The sequence below is a fragment of the Panulirus ornatus genome, chromosome 5 (genome assembly GCF_036320965.1).
Source record: "Panulirus ornatus isolate Po-2019 chromosome 5, ASM3632096v1, whole genome shotgun sequence".
In the NCBI taxonomy this organism is placed as follows: Eukaryota; Metazoa; Arthropoda; class Malacostraca; order Decapoda; family Palinuridae; genus Panulirus; species Panulirus ornatus.
The window spans coordinates 43,542,972-43,565,219 of NC_092228.1; the positions used below are offsets into that span (position 1 = coordinate 43,542,972).

At 43.9% G+C, this 22,248-nt stretch overlaps 1 protein-coding gene across 1 annotated transcript in view; it reads left to right on the forward strand.

Moving 5' to 3' along the window:
* Positions 1–22,248, forward strand: part of Culd (CUB and LDLa domain) — a 39,617-nt gene that overhangs the window by 5,235 nt on the left and 12,134 nt on the right. Inside the window, 10 exon segments of the mRNA XM_071662148.1 lie at positions 2,082–2,322; positions 3,319–3,572; positions 4,545–4,680; positions 5,372–5,550; positions 5,906–6,087; positions 7,972–8,128; positions 9,760–9,789; positions 10,440–10,607; positions 15,088–15,285; positions 19,584–19,847. Of these exon segments, the coding sequence (XP_071518249.1) occupies positions 2,082–2,322; positions 3,319–3,572; positions 4,545–4,680; positions 5,372–5,550; positions 5,906–6,087; positions 7,972–8,128; positions 9,760–9,789; positions 10,440–10,607; positions 15,088–15,285; positions 19,584–19,847 (1,809 nt within the window).

The window sequence follows — 22,248 nt, forward strand, 5'->3', positions numbered from 1 at the left end:
TATATATATTGAATACATGGTGTAATACATGTTATTCCGTTACTCATGTACTCATCCATTTACTCATATTCTACTCTCGTACATTCACTGAAGCTTGCGCTCACCGTCTCTCATATACTCATCTTTCACTCATGCTCAACGCATCTCATAAATTGGGACTCATATACACATTCATCGTTCAAGTATAAACACACCCGTCACTCATCCATACACTCTAACTCATCCATACACCGTCACTCATCCATACACCGTAACTCATCCATACACCGTCACTCATCCATACACCGTCACTCATCCATACACCGTAACTCATCCATACACCGTCACTCATCCATACACCGTCACTTATCCATACACCGTCACTCATCCATGCACCGTCACTCATCCATACACCATCACTCATCCATACACCGTCACTCATCCATACACTCTAACTCATCCATACACCGTCACTCATCCATACACCATCACTCATCCATACACTCTAACTCATCCATACACCGTCACTCATCCATACACTCTAACTCATCCATACACCGTCACTCATCCATACACCGTAACTCATCCATACACCGTCACTCATCCATACACCGTCACTTATCCATACACCGTCACTCATCCATGCACCGTCACTCATCCATACACCATCACTCATCCATACACCGTAACTCATCCATACACCGTCACTCATCCATACACCGTCACTCATCCATACACCGTCACTCATCCATACACCATCACTCATCCATACACCGTAACTCATCCATACACCGTCACTCATCCATACACCGTCACTCATCCATACACCCATCACTCATCCATACACCCGTCACTCATACACTTATTACTACTCCCTCATTTCCCGCCACTCATTTAATCAACTTCTTATATATAGTTTGTCTCAATGTATATCAATGTATATACTTTGCCTCAATATATATATATATATATATATATATATATATATATATATATATATATATATATATATATATATATATATATATATATATATATATATTTCTTTCAAACTATTCACCATTTCCCGCGTTTGCGAGGTAGCGTTAAGAACAGAGGACTGGGCCTTAGAGGGAAAATCCTCACTTGGCCCCCTTCTCTGTTCCTTCTTTTGGAAAATTAAAAAAAAAAAAAACGAGAGGGGAGGATTTCCAGCCCCCCTCAGCTCCCTCCACTTTTAGTCGCCTTCTACGACACGCAGGGAATACGTGGCAAGTATTCTTAGTCCCCTATATATATATATATATATATATATATATATATATATATATATATATATATATATATATATACTTTGCCTCAATGGCATTTGAGTGGTTCTCCAGCACGTGCCTTCCTTCTGATGCCTCCCCCAGCACGTGCCTCCCTTCTGATGCCTCCCCCAGCACGTGCCTCCCTTCTGGTTATCTCAAAATCCAAGAGAGTCACACACACACACACACACACACACACACATACACACACACACACACACACACACACATACACACACACACACACACACACACATACCCTGGGTTTCAACATCCTACGCCTCTCTTTTGGGCCCAGCTATGTAAGTTCCCATTGGTAAGAAAGGCAAGTGTGTTTTTCTTTCTTTAAACCTGTTCATCATCTCTTCATGTAGCACCCAGGGCACTTTACCTGGCTATTTCCCTCCCTACTCCTCCTCCTTCGTCAGCAGAAAGAGCCCTCTCACCTGACTATTTCCCTCCCTCCTCCTCCTTCGTCAGCAGAAAGAGCCCTCTCACCTGACTATTCCTTCCTCCTCCTTCGTCAGTAGAAAGCCCTCCTCCTCCTCCTCCTCATACTTCGTCAGCAGGAAGCCCTCTCACCTGACTATCCTTCCTCCTCCTTCGTCAGCAGAAAGCCCTCCTCCTCCTCCTTCCTCCTCCTTCGTCAGTAGAAAGCCCTCTTCCTCCTCCTTCGTCAGCAGAAAGCCCTCCTCCTCCTCCTCCTCCTCCTTCGTCAGCAGAAAGCCCTCTCACCTGACTATCCTTCCTCCTCCTTCGTCAGCAGGAAGAGCCCTCTTACCTGACTATCCCATCCTTCTCCTTCGTCAGCAGGAAGAGCAGCGGTGGTGTGGGTGTGTGTCCTTACGACAGCATGGACAGAGGCAGGCCCGTTGAACATCATTCGTGGGGACCTCTGTCGCAGGCTGGATGGTCGGAAATTCTACCTGGAGGCGGACACCCATGCCTTGGTCACCGCCAGCAATGTCAGCTTGCCTGAGTACCCAAGAATTGCCACTAGAGATGTCCATGAGTCTCCATCTCAGTTCCCACATCCTCCAAGAAGGCACAGGTAAGTCAAGGGAAAGTGAGGGAGAAAGTAACTTGGGGTGTGCAAGGTTCATGATGTAGTGGGTGGATGGTATGGTTTATGTATGGGTAAGTGGCTGTGTTTATATGGGGGGCTTATGTATATGTTGTGGGGGTGGTGGGAGGGGAAAGAGCATGTTTATATTGTAGGGGATGGAAGAGTCTGTGTATATTGTACGAGTGGTTTAAACTGTTAGGGGCAAGGGGTATGTTTATATTTTGGAGGGGGGGTCAGTGGCTGTGTTTATAACGTGGCTCATGTTTATGCTGTAGGGGAAGGGGAGGGGAAAGAGCATGTTTATATTGTAGGGGGAAGTGTCTGTGTATATTGTAGGAGTGGTTTAAACTGTTAGGGGCAAGGGGTATGTTTATATTTTGGAGGGGGGTTCAGTGGCTGTGTTTATAACGTAGCTCATGTATATGCTGTGGGGGAGGTGGGAGGGAAAAGAGCATGTTTATATTGTAGGGGGAAGTGTCGTGTATATTGTAGGAGTGGTTTAAACTGTTAGGGGCAAGGGGTATGTTTATATTTTGGAGGGGGATTCAGTGGCTGTGTTTATAACGTGGCTCATGTATATGCTGTGGGGGAGGTGGGAGGGGAAAGAGCATGTTTATATTGTAGGGGGAAGTGTCTGTGTATATTGTAAGAGTGGTTTAAACTGTTAGGGGCAAGGGGGTATGTTTATATTTTGAAAGGGAGGTTCAGTCAGGATTTGTGACGGGCGTGTGGCCCTTGTGGGCTGGTATCAGAGGTCTCACTTGTGGTACAAGCCTTATAGTATCAGGGCTTGTATCAGGCGAAGGGTATTAGTTATATTAGTGGTCTAAGGCGTGAAGAGACGTGGGGTCACTGTACCATTAGGAGGTCCATGAAATACCAAAGTCTGAAATGGAATTCACTCTCTTTTGTGTGAAAAAGAAAAACCTGTCGTTTTTTGGTAATGGGTTTTGAGTGTAGCTCTTCCGCGTTCTCCTGTAGAAGGGAAAACCTTCAGGAGGTGGTGGATGTCCCCGAACGTCGCTACGGGCGCAACGTCACTGGCCTAACCACCTCCTCCAGTCTCTCTGGCCCTTCCTTGGCCGCGCCCTCTGAAGCCGTGACTGTCATGACGACCCTAGAGGGACAAGATGACTACACAGTCCAGCCCGAGGGTCCGACGCCCCCTTCAGGAGACATGGGTTCGACGACGCCGCCGGAGATGATCGAGGAGGAAGACAGGGACATGCAGACGGGTGAGATAATGTCGTGTTTTCTTTTGAGTTCAAGGTAACGATCATTAGGGTCATGTTTTGATTGAGGCGTCATTTGATAGTCCTGGTTGAGGTTAATGGGCCTTCTATGATGGTGCCCTTTGGCTCCATGCCCCTATACCTTCAACAAACTATAGAGACCAGCCCTTCTCTCCAAGACCCTTGCATTCATCTCCCTCACCACCCAATCTGGAAAGGGATTAAACAGCCATGGGGACATCACACAATGTTGACATGGGCCCATTTTTACTTGGAACCACTCCTTCTCCTCCCTTCTGACTCGCACATGCACCATACTTTCATGATACAAATAAAAGAAAGAAAAAAATCACAGCATCTGGTAACTTTGCACTTTCACCCATACATTTTCGTACCTGATACTAAAAGGTATCTATATCGACCCTCTCCTACGTTTTCTCCATGTCCATAAGTGTCAAATACAAATATTTTCCTTTCTTCGTTTTCATTTGAGTTTTTGAAAGCAGTTACCTGGTCCACACATCTCTTACAACCCCTGAAATCACATTGCTCCTTCCCAGTCTGATGTTGTGGACATGCCACCAGGAATAATAATAATAATAATAATAATAATAATAATAATAATAATAATAATAATGATAATAGTAATAATAATAATAATAATAATAATAATAATGATAATAATAATAATAATAATAATAATAATAATAATAATAATAATAATGATAATAATATTCATAATAATAATGATAATTAGCATTATGATTATTATACTGCTATTATTATTATCATTATTATTATTATCATTATTATTATTATTATTATCATTATTATCATTATTATTATTATTATTATTATGATTATTATTATTATCGTGATAATCATATTTCTATCGTTACCATTACCAATATTATCATTAATATTGATGATATATTTATTTCCATATTTTGTTCTGAGGATCTACTTCGATTTCAGTGGAGGTTGACATGAGCAACTCCCTCACTCAGCCGTTTAGGTGTGGCGCCGAGTTTTTCACCTGCCCTGAGTGTCACCTGGAGTTCACTTTCCAGAAAGTGAACCTGCCTTCTTGCTCCCACGACCAGTCCTGCAGGTGAGGGAGAGAGAGAGAGAGAGAGAGAGAGAGAGAGAGAGAGAGAGAGAGAGAGAGAGAGAGAGAGAGAGAGAGAGACTATAAAGATTGCAGAATTCATGTGACTAACTAATTTAATGAGACTTGGAATTACTGGCATTTGATGACCTAAATTACATATGCTTTGTTACCTACTAACATCCAGTGTAATAGTCTCAGGTCTACTAACACCGCACTGTCTACTAACACTACTTTCAGCCTTATGGATAACCTACTAACACCCTGTGACCTACTAACACCCTGTGACCTACTAACACCCTGTGACCTACTAACACCCTGTGACCCACTAACACCCTGTGACCTACTAACGCCCTGTGACCTACTAACGCCCTGTGACCTACTAACGCCCTGTGCCCTGCTAACGCCCTGTGACCTACTAACACCCTGTGACCTACTAACACCCTGTGACCTACTAACACCCTGTGACCTACTAACGCCCTGTGACCTACTAACACCCTGTGACCTACTAACGCCCTGTGACCTACTAACACCCTGTGACCTACTAACGCCCTGTGACCTACTAACACCCTGTGACCTACTAACGCCCTGTGACCTACTAACACCCTATGACCCACTAACACCCTATGACCCACTAACACCCTTGTGACCCACTAACGCCCTTGTGACCCACTAACACCCCTGTACGTCACAGATGTGACTACGTGCGGGTACGGGAGCCTCCGTACATGGGCGGGGGCGTTGGGCGGGACGTGTGTTCGTCTGGCTTGGACACGCCCATCGTTTTCACCACCCAGACCAGAGAGGGCATTCTGGATTTCCTGTATAGCCGCGCCTACCTCCACGCCTTCACCGTCTCCGTCAGGGCCAAGCGTGAGTGTTTCTTGAGGCGTGCAAAGGAATAAGAGTGAATTGGAACGATGTGGTATACCGGGGTCGACGTGCTGCTGCCAATGGATTGAACCAGGGCATTGTGAAGCGTCTGGGGGGTAAACCATGGATAGTTCTGTGGGGCCTGGATGTGGAAAGGGAGCTGTGGTTTCGGTGCAAGGAGGGAGAGAGAGAGAGAGAGAGAGAGAGAGAGAGAGAGAGAGAGAGAGAGAGAGAGAGAGAGAATGTCGAGGGACAATGTGTCTTAAATGTTCATTACCTTTGTATATGTTGACTCTTGTTCATCTCAATCTGGAATCGCCTTGTTGTGACCTTCGCCTTGTTGTGACCTTAACAGGAAACAAATACCACATCGAGGGTAAGGTCAATGTGACCCACGGTTACATCAGGTCACCTTTCTTCCCCGAGTTGTATCCAAAGGAACACTGGATGGAGTACCACCTTCATGCAGACGAGCCGAGCGCCAGGATCAAAGTCAACTTCCTGGATTTCCAGCTTTCTCCCTGGAGTTTCGTGGAGGTAAGGTCCTGGAAAGTCCAGTGTTAGAAGCAAGGTCAAGGGGTTTGGGGTTCAGTTGAGATAGAGTTCTGGAAAGTCCAATGTTTGAAGCAAGATCAGTTGTCTGGACTTCCAGCTTCCAACCGTGGAGTTCAGTTGAGGTAAGGTCCTGGAAAGTCCAATGTTAGAAGCAAGGTCAAGGGGTTTGGAGTTCAGTTGAGATAGGGTTCTGGAAAGTCCAATGATTGAAGGAGTGTCAGCTGTCTGGACTTCCAGCCTCAACCCTGGAGTTCAGTTGAGGTAAGGTCCTGGAAAGTCCAATGTTAGAAGCAAGGTCAAGGGGTTGGAGTTCAGTTGAGGTAGAGTTCTGGAAACTCCAATGTTTGAAGGAGTGTCAGCTCTCTGGACTTCCAGCTGCAACCCTGGAGTTCAGTTGAGATAAGGTACTGGAAACTCCAGTGTTTGAAGGAAGGACAGCTCTCTGGACTTCCAGCTCCAACCCTGGAGTTCAGTTGAGGTAAGGTACTGGAAACTCCATTGTTTGAAGCAAAGTCAGCTATCTGGACTTCCAGCTACCAACCCTGGAGTTCAGTTGAGATAAGGTACTGGAAACTCCAGTGTTTGAAGCAAAGACAGCTCTCTGGACTTCCAGCTCCAACTCTGGAGTTCAGTTGAGGCAAGGTCCTGGAAACTCCAGTGTTTGAAGGAAGGTCAGCTATCTGGACTTCCAGCTTCCAACCCTGGAGTTCAGTTGAGGTAAGGTCCTGGAAACTCCAGTGTTTGAAGCAAAGACAGCTCTCTGGACTTCCAGCTTCCAACCCTGGAGTTCAGTTGAGATAAGGTACTGGAAACTCCTGTAAGTTCAGTTCTCGCCTTGGAGGAAGGTGCTGGAAAGTCCAATGCTAAAAGGAAGGCCACCTCTCGCCATGGAATGACGTCGAACGAAGGCCTGGAAAGGCCAGTGCTCGAAGTAAGGCCAGGTCTTGCCTTGGAAGTCCATTAAGGTAAGGTCCTGGAAACATGTTTCAATTCTTTCAACACACATCTTACAGCTTGTCCTGGATTTCCCATGTTTAACGACCCATTAGCGTTGTTGACGTAGTTACAACTACCCTTATCGTCGGTGGTTGACTGTAACAACCCCATGTCGTCAGAGATCTTAAGTCTAACGACCCTCTGCTGTTAGGGGGTCTTCAGGTGTAACGACCCTATGTAGTTAAGAGGGTCAATTATTACGACTTCTTTACTGTTTGAGACTTGCTATTACGACCCTATGCTGTTAATGGCCCCAATTGTAAGGGTTCCATGTTGTTAGGGACCCAATGTAACGACCCCCAACGACCACTTAGTCATTAAGCCTTTAAGACCTACGTTTAACGAGCTCCCATTCATTGAACCTTTTGAAACTCCGTTTAACGACCTCCCAGCTATTGAATTTTTAGGACCCACGTTTAACGACTTACCCACCTTAGTACCCTCGTTTAACGAGCTCCCCAAAGAATTGAACCTATAGAGATCCTACGTTTAACGACTCACCCACCCTAGTACCCTCGTTTAACGAGCTCCCCCCAAAATTGAACCCATATAGAGATCCCACGTTTAACGAACCCACCCACCCTTTGAATCCCTAGTACCCTCGTTTAACGAGCTCCTAAAAAATTGAACTTATAGAGAGATCCCACGTTTAACGAACCCCTCTCTTTGAATCCCTAGTACCCTCGTTTAACGAGCTCCCCCCCCAAAAAAAAATCAAACCTATAGAAACCCCTCGTTGAACGCCTTCCCTACCATTCAACTTTTGAACGCCCCCTCCCCCCAGATTCAATGACCTCCCAGCTATATTTAGCATTTACAACCCAATGTTTAACGACGCCCCCTTTTTGTTTATCCCCCCCCCCCCATTAGGTTCAAGACACCAACAGGTCCCGGGTGGCAGCGTTCAACGGAAACGTTTTTCGACCCCCCATCCTTGTCTCGTCCGGGCCTGAACTCACCATAAGGTTCAGTAGCAACGGTGAAACCGCCCGGGGGTTCAACTTGAAGTACGCCTTCGTAGACGCAGGTCAGGGGTTCAGTATTGTGTCGTGTGTGCTTAAGAGATTAGGGAAGGGGGTTCAGTCGTGTAGATCAAGGGGGGTGGGGGGTTCAGTCGTGTAGATCAAGGGGGGTTGGGGGTTCAATCGTGTAGATCAGGGGGTTCAGTCGTGTAGATCAAGGGGGGTTGGGGGTTCAATCGTGTAGATCAGGGGGTTCAGTCGTGTAGATCAAGGGGGGTGGGGGGTTCAGTCGTGTAGATCAAGGGGGGTAGGTGGGTTCAGTCGTGTAGATCAGGGGTTCAGTGATGTAGTCATTGTATAAGTAGGTAGATCAGGGGTTCAGTCATGTAGTTAATGTATAAATAAGTAGTTCAGGGGTTCAGTCATGTAGTCATTGTATAAGTAGGTAGATCAGGGGTTCAGTCATGTAGTTAATGTATAAATAAGTAGTTCAGGGGTTCAGTCACATAGTCAATGTATGTATGAATAGTTCAAGGGTTCCAGTGTGTAGTCAATTTATATATATAAACAGTTCAGGTTCAACTGTGTGTTTTTATGATCAGATCTCAAGCGTTCTATTTTCTGTTACTTGTGGTTTAATGGTTTAATGAGGGAGGACTGATATATATATATATATATATATACACGTCCACACACGCAAATATACATACCTATACATCTCAATGTACACATATATATATATACACACACAGACATATACATATATGCACATGTACATAATTCATACTGTCTGCCTTTATTCATTCCCATCGCCACCTCGCCACACATGAAATGACAACCCCCTCCCCCCTCATGTGTGCGAGGTAGCGCTAGGAAAAGACAACAAAGGCCACATTCGTTCACACTCAGTCTCTAGCTGTCATGTAATAATGCACCGAAACCACAGCTCCCTTTCCACATCCAGGCCCCACAAAACTTTCCCTGATTTACCCCAGACGCTTCACATGCCCTGGTTCAGTCCATTGACTTCACGTCGACCCCGGTATACCACATCGTTCCATTTCACTCAATTCCTTGCACGCCTTTCACCCTCCTGCATGTTCAGGCTCCGATTACTCAAAATCTTTTTCACTCCATCCTTCCACCTCCAATTTGGTCTCCCACTTCTTCTTGTTCCCTCCACCTCTGACACATATATCCTCTTGGTCAATCTTTCCTCACTCATTCTCTCCATGTGACCAAACTATTTCAATACACCCTATATATATATATATATATATATATATATATATATATATATATATATATATATATATATATATATATATATATATACCGTAGCCTGAGCTAGGTACCCATTATATCAACCATCCCTTAGGAGTGGATGAACAGCTGGGTTGACTGTGGACCAACTCCCAGCAACTAGGATTCGAACCTATGCTCTCGACCCTGGTCGGCTCGTGAATACGTTCGATTCTATACTCTATAATGCTTCGAAAAATTACAACACAGAGTTTTGAAATTCTTGGGAAAGTATTATAGAAAAGGTGAATGAAAATGGACGTTAAAGAATTCATAGAAAATGTGTTGATATTGGGGGGGGGGGGGGGGCTTCCTTATATGTAACTGTAAACAAATGTAATTTTCAAATGTAATTTTCTGGTATTAAATGTAATCTCTTTTTTTTTTTTTACAGATAGCCTGGCCATCTTCCCAGCCATCACAGGTAAATCTATTTCTTATGTTTCCCTCCTTCATTGTTGTTTATATGTCTGTTGTTTATATGTGTCTATTGTTTATAAGTCTATTGTTTATATGTGTCTTGTTTTTGTCTATTGCTTATATTTGTCTTTAGTTCTGGTGTCTATTGTTTATATGTCTTTAGTTCTTGTGTCTATTGTTTATATGTCTTTAGTTCTTGTGTCTATTGTTTATATGTCTTTAGTTCTTGTGTCTATTGTTTATGTGTCTTGTTTATGTCTTGTTTATATGTCTATTGTTTATGTCTTGTTTATATGTGGCTAATCTTGCCATGCGATGGTTCGTGGAGATGAATTAATTTCTCCTTCATCCAATAATGATGCAATTTCTTTCTTAATTCCATTTAGTTTAATTTATTTTAAATGTTTTCTTGAAATATTAATTGAAAATACTTTTGGAATAATTGTGGATCTCGCACACATCTGTAGTTTAATTCGTTGATCGCGAGGATACGACCTTTGTCTATGAATGGCCTGGCCTTTATAGACCTTGCCCTTAAAGGTCAGGTCAAAGGTCAAAAGTCGTACTCAAGGGCTCAAAGGGTCATAGAGCATAATGCAGGAGCCAAAATAGAGATAAAATTGATTGTGTCTTTTGCCTTCGTCCGCACGACAGATTGTGGAGGGTTCGTCACTAATTTCGGAGGTACGATAACCATGATGAAGATGGCGAAGGATGACAGGAATTTCACCATGTACGATTGCGTGTGGATTGTTCAGCCGCCTCAGAACTATGCCTTCAAGTCCCACCTCTCCATTAGGGTCGTCCAGTTTGAGGACATGGGTAAGTAATGTTCATTTCTTCGTAATAACAACAATGTCTTGGTCGCTTAACGGACCATAAAAACATAAGATGGCAACTCAGTACTCGTTGGTATACCACGTACGATAATTACTTCAGGTGTACAATCTCTCCCTCTCTAATTTACCCTTCGTTTTCTATACCCCTTCGTCTGTCTGTCTATCTATATGTCTATGTCTGCTATGAAATATAGCGATAGACTGAGTAAAACAGATTAATACGATAAAGAATAAATGCCATGAGCTTAAAAACCCTCTCAAAATATGGAAGATTAATATATAATATCTATAAAACCAACAAATCATGCCCTAGATATGTATCAAAGATACACAAGAGCCAGAGGAAGGGAAACTAAAGAAAATAAATTACTGTTTTTCTACTTCGAATTAGAAGAAGAAATATAAATAGGCCAAGAAGAAGAAGGAGGAGAAGAAGAAGAAGAAGAAGAAGAAGAAGAAGAAGAAGAAGAAGAAGAAGAAGAAGAAGAAGAAGAACATTTGATAGAAGACTTGATCATTAATTCAACTCACATGAACTCAAAGTCGATTTTAAACCTTTAAAACCTTTTTAAAATGAAAAAAAATTTCACATAGTAGACACTCATAAGGAGGCTACTACTCACTCTTAGTAGTATGAATTAACCCTTAGCTACACTAGAGGATGTGGGTTACCATACTTCTGCCCACAGAAACCCCAGGGGGTAAAAAAAAAAATTAAAAAAAAATAGGAAAAAGATTTTTATATTCCTCTTTTAAGCCCCCATTAACAAGAGCGGTACGAAGATTCAAAAATATTCAATATTCAATATTCAGTAGTCAATATTCGAAGATTGGTTGGTAAGGGTGAAGTCTCCAACCCTTAATGGACACCATTTGACCCTTATTTAAGGGTCATCTGGATTTGGAGGAGTCTCCCTCCCCCCCTATGTTAGAAAACGGATCATGGGCATTCCCTTTTCAATTCCTGGCCTTCATAAATATAGAAAGAAAACAGGTTCTCATTCAGTAATGCAGTTTATATGACTTTTAATTTGCTCATTGGAGGATTAAAGATGTTAATGCTCATTAAATGTCATAATTGATAATTGATAATTGATAATGCTCATTAGATGTTATCCCTCATAATTGATAATTGATAATGACTCATTTACATATATGGTTGAGACCCCCCCCATGGTTTATCTTCATCGCCACCAGGGTGCCTGGCCACATCTTGGCCACCTGGGGGTGCTTGGCCACATCTTGGCCACCTGGGTGCTTGGCCATCAGGGTGTTTGGCCATATCTTGGCCACCAGGGTGCTTGGCCATATCTTGGCCACCAGGGTGCCTGGCCACCTGGGTGCTTGGCCACATCTTGGCCACCTGGGTGCTTGGCCATCAGGGTGCTTGGCCATAGCTTGGCCACTTCGGTGTTTGACCATATCGTGGCCACCATATCATTGGCCATATCATGGCCACATGTGGCCCGCTGGGTCATGGCCAGACCATCAGCCAGGATAAATTTCCCCAACATGGCCACCTACTACCTGTGGCCTTTGAGGTTCCCACTACCTGTGGACCTAAAGCTGCTGTATATTTTCCCCCCATCACCTGTGCTCTCCTAGACACATCTCTCTCTCTCTCTCTCTCTCTCTCTCTCTCTCTCTCTCTCTCTCTCTCTCTCTCTCTCTCTCTCTCTCTCTCTCTCTCTCTCTCTCTCTCTCTCTCTCTCTCTCTCTCATATCAGCCAGTTGATCCATTACTCACTAGCTAGTTAATCCCCATGCTCACCAGGCTATTATAATCCCTAACTCAAGCCTATTAATCCCCATGCTCACGTTAGCCTGTTAATCCATTACTCACCAGCCCATTAATCCCAACTCACAAGCATATTAATCCCAACTCACAAGCCTATTAATCCCAACTCATAAGCCTATTAATCCCCATACCAGCCTATTAATCACCATACCAGCCTATTCATCCCCATACCAGCCTATTCATCCCCCAATACTCCCCCAGCCTATTCATCCCCCAATACTCCCCCAGCCTATTCATCCCCCTAATTACTCCCCCAGCCTATTCATCCCCATACCAGACTATTCATCCCCAATACTCCCCTGTTAATCCCTAATACTCCCCCAGCCTATTCATCCCCCCAATTACTCCCCCAGTCTATTCATCCCCCAATACTCCCCCAGCCTATTCATCCCCCAATACTCCCACAGCCTATTCATCCCCCAATACTACCCCAGCCTATTCATCCCATACCAGCCTATTAATCTCCATACCAGCCTATTAATCCCATACCATCCTATCAATCCCCATACCAGCCTATTAATCCCCATACCAGCCTATTCATTCCCATACCAGCCTGTTAATCCCCATACCAGCCTATTAATCCCCATACCAGCCTATTCATCCCCATACCAGCCTATTAATCCCCATACCAGCCTATTCATCCCCATACCAGCCTATTAATCCCCATACCAGCCTATTAATCCCCATACCAGCCTATTCATCCCCAATACCAGCCTAATAATCCCCACACTCACCAGCCTATTAATCCCCATACCAGCCTATTAATCCCCATACCAGCCTATTAATCCCCATACCAGCCTATTAATCCCCATACCTGCCTATTAATCCCCATACCAGCCTATTAATCACCATACCAGCCTATTCATCCCCATACTAGCCTATTAATCCCCATACCAGCCTATTCATCCCCATACCAGCCTATTAATCCCCATACCAGCCTATTAATCACCATACCAGCCTATTCATCCCCCAATACTCCCCTATTAATCCCCATACCAGCCTATTCATCCCCATACCAGCCTATTAATCCCTATACCAGCCTATTAATCCCCATACCAGCCTATTAATCCCCATACCAGCCTATTCATTCCCATACCAGCCTGTTAATCCCCATACCAGCCTATTAATCCCCATACCAGCCTATTAATCCCCATACTAGCCTATTAATCCCCATACCAGCCTATTAATCCCCATACCAGCCTATTAATCCCCATACTAGCCTATTAATCCCCATACTAGCCTATTAATCCCCATACCAATCTATTAATCCCCATACCAGCCTATTAATCCCCATACCAGCCTATTAATCACCATACTAGCCTATTAGTCCCCATACTAGCCTATTAATCCCCATACTAGACTATTAATCCCCATACTAGCCTATTAATCCCCATACCAGCCTATTAATCCCCATACCAGCCTATTAATCCCTATACTAGCCTATTAATCCCCATACTAGCCTATTAATCCCCATACCAGCCTATTAATCCCCACACCAGCCTATTAATCCCCATACCAGCCTATTAATCCCCATACCAGCCTATTAATCCCCATACCAGCCTATTAATCCCCATACCAGCCTTTTAATCCCCATACCAGCCTATTCATCCCCATACCCGCCTATTAATCCCCATACCAGCCTTTTAATCCCCATACCAGCCTATTCATCCCCATACCAGCCTATTAATCCCCATACCAGCCTATTCATCCCCATACCAGCCCATTAATCCCCATACCAGCTTATTAATCCCCATACCAGCCTATTAATCCCCATACTAGCCTATTAATCCCCATACCAGCCTATTAATCCCCATACCAGCCTATTAATCCCCATACCAGCCTATTCATCCCCCCAATACTCCCCCAGCCTATTCATCCCCATACCAGCCTATTCATCCCCCAATACTCCCCCAGCCTATTCATCCCCATACCGGCCTATTCATCCCCCAATACTCCCCCAGCCTATTCATCCCCCAATACTCCCCTATTAATCCCCATACCAGCCTATTCATCCCCATACCATCCTATTCATCCCCCAATACTCCCCCAGCCTATTCATCCCCCAATACTCCCCCAGCCTATTCATCCCCCAATACTCCCCTATTAATCCCCATACCAGCCTATTCATCCCCCAATACTCCCCTATTAATCCCCATACCAGCCTATTCATCCCCATACCAGCCTATTCATCCCCCAATACTACCCCAGCCTATTCATCCCCCCAATTACTCCCCCAGCCTATTCATCCCCCAATACTCCCCCAGCCTATTCATCCCCCCAATTACTCCCCCAGCCTATTCATCCCCCAGTACTCCCCCAGCCTATTCATCCCCCAATACTTCCCCAGCCTATTCATCCCCCCAATACTCCCCCAGCCTATTCATCCCCCATTACTCCCCCAGCCTATTCATCCCCCAATACTCCCTCAGCCTATTCATCCCCCAATTCTCCCCAGCCTATTCATCCCCCAATACTCCCCCAGCCTATTCATCCCCCAATACTCCCCCAGCCTATTCATCCCCCAATACTACCCCAGCCTATTCATCCCCATACCAGACTATTCATCCCCCAATACTCCCCTATTAATCCCTAATACTCCCCCAGCCTATTCATCCCCCAGCCTATTCATCCCCCAGCCTATTCATCCCTAACTCTATTTCTCCAGTGGAAGGGACGAGGGTAGAAGTTCGTCAGGGGGTGACAAGTGAGGACTACCTTCTGGAGGAGGTGGGAGGCGTGGCAGAGACAAGTGGCAGGGAGCACGTAGCTGCCCTGGACACTGGCTTCTACGTAAGACTCAAAGGCGCCTTCTCCAGGGACTCCAAACTCGCTATTGTTTACACCTCCTTCAGCTACTTGGGAAGTAAGTAGGTCTGTTGTTTTGTTGTTATCTGGATTAGCTTAACTCTATTTCTATTGCTCTGAAGTCTATTGTTTTTTTTGTTTTTTTGTTCTTTTGAACAGCTGAACTCTATTTCTATTGCTCTGAAGTCTATTGTTTTTTTTTCTCTTTTTTTTTGTTCTCTTGACCAGCTGAACTCTATTTCTATTGCTCTGAAGTCTGTTGGTTTTTTTTTCTCTTTTTTTTGTTCTCTTGACCAGCTGAACTCTATTTCTATTACTCTGAAGTCTATTGTTTTTTATTCTCTCTTGACTAGCTTAACTCCATTTCTATTACTCTGAAGTCTATTGTTTTTTTTTCTTGATTAGCTGAACTCCATTTCTATTGTTCTGAAATCTATTGTTTTTTGGGGGGGATTTTTTGATAGATGTCTTGTGAATTATTGGCTTTTTTGATAGATGTGAAATTATAGGGTTTTTAATAGATGTCTTGTGAATTCATTGTTTTTTTTTAATAGATGTCTTGCGAATTCATTGTTTTTTTCTAATTGATATCTTGTGAAATTATTGTTTTTTTCAATAGATATCTTGTGGAATTATTGTTTTTTTAATAGATGTCTTGTGAAAATATTGTTTTTTATAGATGTCTTGTGAAATTATTGGTTTTTCTTATAGATATCTTTTGAAATTATTGTGTTTTTAATAGATGTCTTGTGAAATTACTGTTTTTTTAATAGATATCGTGAAATTATTGTTTTTTTATAGATGTGTTGTGAAATTATTGTCTTTTTAATAGATACCTTGTGAAATTATTGTTTTTTGATAGATATCTTGTGAATTTATTGTTTTTTTAATAGATATCTTGTGAAATTATTGCTTTTTTTCTAGATGTCTTGTGAAATTATTGTTTTTTAATAGATATCTTGTGAAATTATTGTGTTTTTAATAGATAGCTTGTGAAATTATTGTTTTTTTTAATAGATGTCTTGTGAAATTATTGTTTTCTAATAGATATCTTGTGAAATTATTGGGTTTTTTTTATAGATGTCTTGTGAAATTATTGTTTTTTTAATAGATATCTTGTGAAATCATTGTGTTTTTAATAGATATCTTGTGAAATTATTGTTTTTTTTAATAGATATCTTGTGAAATTATTGTTTTTTATAGATGTCTTGTGAAATTATTGTTTTTTAATAGATATCTTGTGAAATTATTGTTTTTTTAATAGATATCTTGTGAAATTATTGTTTTTTTAATAGATATCTTGTGAAATTATTGTTTTTAATAGATGTCTTGTGAAATTATTGTTTTTTAATAGATGTCTTGTGAAATTATTGTTTTTTTAATAGATGTCTTGTGAAATTATTGTTTTTTAAAAGAGATCTTGTGAAATTATTGTTTTTTAATAGATGTCTTGTGAAATTATTGTTTTTTTAATAGATGTCTTGTGAAATTATTGTTTTTTTAATAGATATCTTGTGAAATTAATGTTTTTTAATAGATATCTTGTGAAATTATTGTTTTTTTTAATAGATGTCTTGTGAAATTATTGTTTTTTAAAAGAGATCTTGTGAAATTATTGTTTTTTAATAGATATCTTGTGAAATTATTGTTTTTTTAATAGATGTCTTGTGAAATTATTGTTTTTTTTATAGATATTTTGTGAAATTATTGTGTTTTTAATAGATGTCTTGTGAAATTATTGTTTTTTAATAGATATCTTGTGAAATTGTTTTTTTTATAGATGTCTTGTGAAATTATTGTTTTTTTAATAGATATCTTGTGAAATTATTGTGTTTTTAATAGAGATCTTGTGAAATTATTGTTTTTTTGATAGATGTCTTGTGAAATTATTGTTTTTTTAATAGATATCTTGTGAAATTATTATTTTTTTTATAGATATCTTGTGAAATTATCGTTTTTTTTAATAGATGTCATGAAATTATTGCTTTTTTATAGAAATCTTGTGAAATTATTGTTTTTTAATAGATATCTTGTGAAATTATTGCTTTTTTAATAGATGTCTTGTGAAATTATTGCTTTTTCATACATAACTTGTGAAATTATTGTTTTTTTATAGATGTTTTGTGAAATTATTTATGTTCTTTTAATAGATATCTTGTGAAATTATTGCTTTTTTTATAGATATCTTGTGAAATTATTTTTTTTAAATAGATGTCTTTTGAAATTATTTTTTTTTTTTATAGATATCTTGTGAAATTATTGCTTTTTTTTATAGATATCTCGTGAAATTATTGTTCTTTAATAGATGTCTTGTGAAATTATTGTTTTTTTAATAGATATCTTGTGAAATTATTGTTTTTTTATTAGATGTCTTGTGAAATTATTGTTTTTTTTATAGATATCTTGTGAAATTATTGTTTTTATAGATATCGTGAGAAATTATTGTTTTTTTTATAGATTTCATGTGAAATTATTGTCTTTTAATAGATATCTTGTGAAATTATTGCTTCTTTATAGATATCTTGTGTGAAATTATTTCTTTTTATAGATATCTTGTGAAATTATTGTTTTTTTTATTAGATGTCTTGTGAAATTATTGTTTTTTAATAGATGTGAAATTATTGCTTTTTTATTTTATAGATATCTTGTGTGAAATTATTGTTTTTTAATAGATGTCTTGTGAAATTATTGTTTTTTTATTAGATGTCTTGTGAAATTATTGTTTTTTAATAGATATCTTGTGAAATTGTTGTCTTTTTATAGATGTCTTGTGAAATTATTGGGTTTTTTTTGTAGATATCTTGTGTGAAATCCATTTGGCTTGGGACATGACAGTAGGTGTTGTGAAGTTGAGACACAATCCTCCACAGTGTCCCTCCTGACACCCTCCCTCCACAGTGTCCCTCCTAACACCCTCCCTCCAGTGTCAGCTCCCTTCTAACACCCTCCCACCAGCGTCAGCTCCCTCCTAACACCCTCCCTACAGTACCAACCCCCTCCTAACACCCACCCACCAGCGTCAGCACCCTCCTAACACCCTCCCTCTCCTTCCGTCAGGTTGTTACACCCTTCCTCGAGTGTCAGCTCCCTCCTAGCACCCTCCCTCTCCTTCCGCCAGGCTGTTACACCCTTCCTCGAGTGTCAGCTCCCTCCTAACACCCTCCCCTCTCCTTCGTCAGGCTGTTACACCCTTCCTCGAGTGTCGGCTCCCTCCTAACACCCTCCCTCCAGCGTCAGCACCCTCCTAACACCCTCCCCTCTCCTTCCGGCAGGCTGTTACACCCTCCCTCGAGTGTCAGCTCCCTCCTAACACCCTCCCTCTCCTTCGTCAGGCTGTTACACCCACCCACCAGCGTCAGCACCCTCCTAACACCCTCCCTTTCCTTCCGGCAGGCTGCTACACCCTCCCACCAGTACCAACCCCCTCCTAACACCCTCCCTCCAGCGTCAGCACCCTCCTAACACCCTCCCTCTCCTTCCGGCAGGCTGCTACACCCTCCCTCCAGTACCAACCCCCTCCTAACACCCTCCCTCCAGCGTCAGCACCCTCCTAACACCCTCCCTCCAGCATCAGCACCCTCCTAACACCCTCCCTCCAGCGTCAGCACCCTCCTAACACCCTCCCTCTCCTTCCGGCAGGCTGCTACACCCTCCCTCCAGTACCAACCCCCTCCTAACACCCTCCCTCCAGCGTCAGCACCCTCCTAACACCCTCCCTCCAGCGTCAGCACCCTCCTAACACCCTCCCTCTCCTTCCGGCAGGCTGCTACACCCTCCCTCCAGTACCAACCCCCTCCTAACACCCTCCCTCCAGTACCAACCCCCTCCTAACACCCTCCCTCCAGTACCAACCCCCTCCTAACACCCTCCCTCCAGCGTCAGCACCCTCCTAACACCCTCCCTCCAGCATCAGCACCCTCCTAACACCCTCCCTCCAGTACCAACCCCCTCCTAACACCCACCCACCAGCGTCAGCTCCCTCCTAACACCCTCCCACCAGCGTCAGCACCCTCCTAACACCCTCCCTCCAGTACCAACCCCCTCCTAACACCCTCCCTCCAGCGTCAGCACCCTCCTAACACCCTCCCTCCAGCGTCAGCACCCTCCTAACACCCTCCCTCTCCTTCCGGCAGGCTGCTACACCCTCCCTCCAGTACCAACCCCCTCCTAACACCCTCCCTCCAGTACCAACCCCCTCCTAACACCCTCCCTCCAGTACCAACCCCCTCCTAACACCCTCCCTCCAGCGTCAGCACCCTCCTAACACCCTCCCTCCAGCATCAGCACCCTCCTAACACCCTCCCACCAGCGTCAGCACCCTCCTAACACCCTCCCTCTCCTCTCTCCTTCCGGCAGGCTGCTACACCCTGACGGATCTCATGTGCCACAACCATCGCTGCATCCCGAAGATGCTCCGTTGCGACGGCTTCGACCACTGTGGCGACAGCAGCGACGAGCCCCCCTCCTGCTACGGAGGGCGTGGCAACAAGAGCCTCACGCCGGAGGACGCTGCCTGGTGGTACGAACACACCCCCAACTACTACTTCCCACAGAAGAGCAACCTTTTGCTCGGAGGGCCTCACGGATGGTCGAGTCTTCTCCTCCTGGTGTCGCTCATAGGTGAGTCTTGAGGGGGACGCGCCCTTGAGATGGGACAGGGAGGCCCTTAGGGGTTGATAGGTGAGTCTTGAGGGGGACGTGCCCTTGGGATGGGACAGGGAGGCCCTTAGGGGTTGATAGGTGAGTCTTAGGGGACGCGAGAGAAGAGGAGCGCCCTTGGGATGGGACAGGGACGTCCTTAGGGGTTGAGGGCTTCAAGGGTAAAAGCTGTGAAGAGAGAGAGAGAGAGAAGGGGCGGCCCTTGGGATGGGAGGCCCTTAGGGGTTGAGAGGTGAGTCTTGGGGACGCGAGAGGGGCCCTTGGGACAAGGCCCTTAGGGTTGAAGACTTCAAGGGTGAATATCTTGGAGAGAGAAAGATTGGCGCCCTTGGAACGGGGCGCCCTTAGGTTTAAAGACTTCAAGGGTAGATGTCTTGGAGAGAGAGAGAGAGAGAGAGAGAGAGAGAGAGAGAGAGAGAGAGAGAGAGAGAGAGAGAGAGAGGCCCTTGGGACAGGGCGCCCTTAGAGTTAAAGACTTCAGAGGGTAAATTTACCGTAGTTTTCTTGAAGAGGAAACCTTTGGTTAATGGGGTGGTTCAAGGAAGGGTTTAGGGTCGTTGCTGGAAGGGCGGCGAGGCGAAGCCTGGCCTTTGGCACATAATGACGGTTGACAGCCTCGTTTGGATGCAATTTGGCTGTTAGAGGGGCAATGGTGGATGTTTTTGGGGGGGCAAATTGGAAGGGGCAACGTCAAGGCTAAGGTAAGTGGGCTGTGATAGAGGAAGAAGGACATGTGTGGGTCATCGAATATGTTACTGATATATTAAGTTCAGTCTGGAGGCTTGTAGGTGACTTGTGATGATGCTGGAGGCTTGTAGGTGACTTGTGGTGATGCTGTAGGCTTGTGTGTGACTTGTGGTGAAGCTGGAGGCTTGTAGGTGACTTTTAGTGGCATTGAAAGGCTTGCGTGTGACTTGTAGTGATGCTGGAGGCTTGTAGGTGACTTGTGGTGATGCTGGAGGCTTGTGTGTGACTTGTGGTGATGCTGGAGGCTTGTGTGTGACTTGTGGTGATGCTGGAGGCTTGTGTGTAACTTGTGGTGATGCTGGAGGCTTGTGTGTGACTTGTGGTGATGCTGGAGGCTTGTGTGTGACTTGTGGTGATGCTGGAGGCTTGTGTGTAACTTGTGGTGATGCTGGAGGCTTGTGTGTGACTTGTGGTGATGCTGGAGGCTTGTGTGTGACTTGTGGTGATGCTGGAGGCTTGTGTGTAACTTGTGGTGATGTTGGAGGCTTGTGTGTGACTTGTGGTGATGCTGGAGGCTTGTGTGTGACTTGTGGTGATGCTGGAGGCCTCTGGGTTACTTGTGGTGATGCTGGAGGCTTGTGTGTGACTTGTGGTGATGCTGGAGGCTTGTGGGTTACTTGTGGTGATGCTGGAGGCTTGTGTGTGATTTGTAGTGATGCTGGAGGCTTGTGTGTAACTTGTAGTGATGCTGGAGGCTTGTGTGTGACTTGTGGTGATGCTGGAGGCTTGTGGGTGACTTGTAGTGATGCTGGAGGCTTGTGTGTAACTTGTGGTGATGCTGGAGGCTTGTGTGTGACTTGTGGTGATGCTGGAGGCTTATGTGTAACATGTAGTGATGCTGGAGGCTTGTGTGTCACTTGTGGTGATGCTGGAGGCTTGTGTGTGACTTGTGGTGATGCTGGAGGCTTGTGGGTGACTTGTAGTGATGCTGGAGGCTTGTGTGTAACTTGTAGTGATGCTGGAGGCTTGTGTGTGACTTGTGGTGATGCTGGAGGCTTGTGTGTGACTTGTGATGATGCTGGAGGCTTGTGGGTGACTTGTGATGATGCTGGAGACTTGTGGGTGAATTATGGTGATGCTGTAGGCTTGTAGGTGATTTGTAGTGAAGCTGAAGGTTTGTAGGTGTCTTTTAGTGACACTGAAAGGCTTGTGTGTAACTTGTAGTGATGCTGGAGGCTTGTGTGTGACTTGTTGTGAAGCTGGAGGCTTGTAGGTGACTTTTAGTGGCACTGAAAGGCTTGTGTGTAGCTTGTAGTGATGCTGGAGGCTTGTGTGTAACTTGTAGTGATGCTGGGGCTTGTGTGTAACTTGTAGTGATGCTGGAGGCTTGTGTTTGACTTGTGGTGATGCTGGAGGCTTGTGTGTAACTTGTAGTGATGCTGGAGGCTTGTGTGTGACTTGTTGTGAAGCTGGAGGCTTGTAGGTGACTTAGTGGCACTGAAAGGCTTGTGTGTAGCTTGTAGTGATGCTGGAGGCTTGTGTGTAACTTGTAGTGATGCTGGAGGCTTGTGTGTAACTTGTAGTGATGCTGGAGGCTTGTGTTTGACTTCTGGTGATGCTGAAGGCCTGTAGGTGACTTGTAGTGAAGCTGGAGGCTTGTAAGTGACCTGTAATG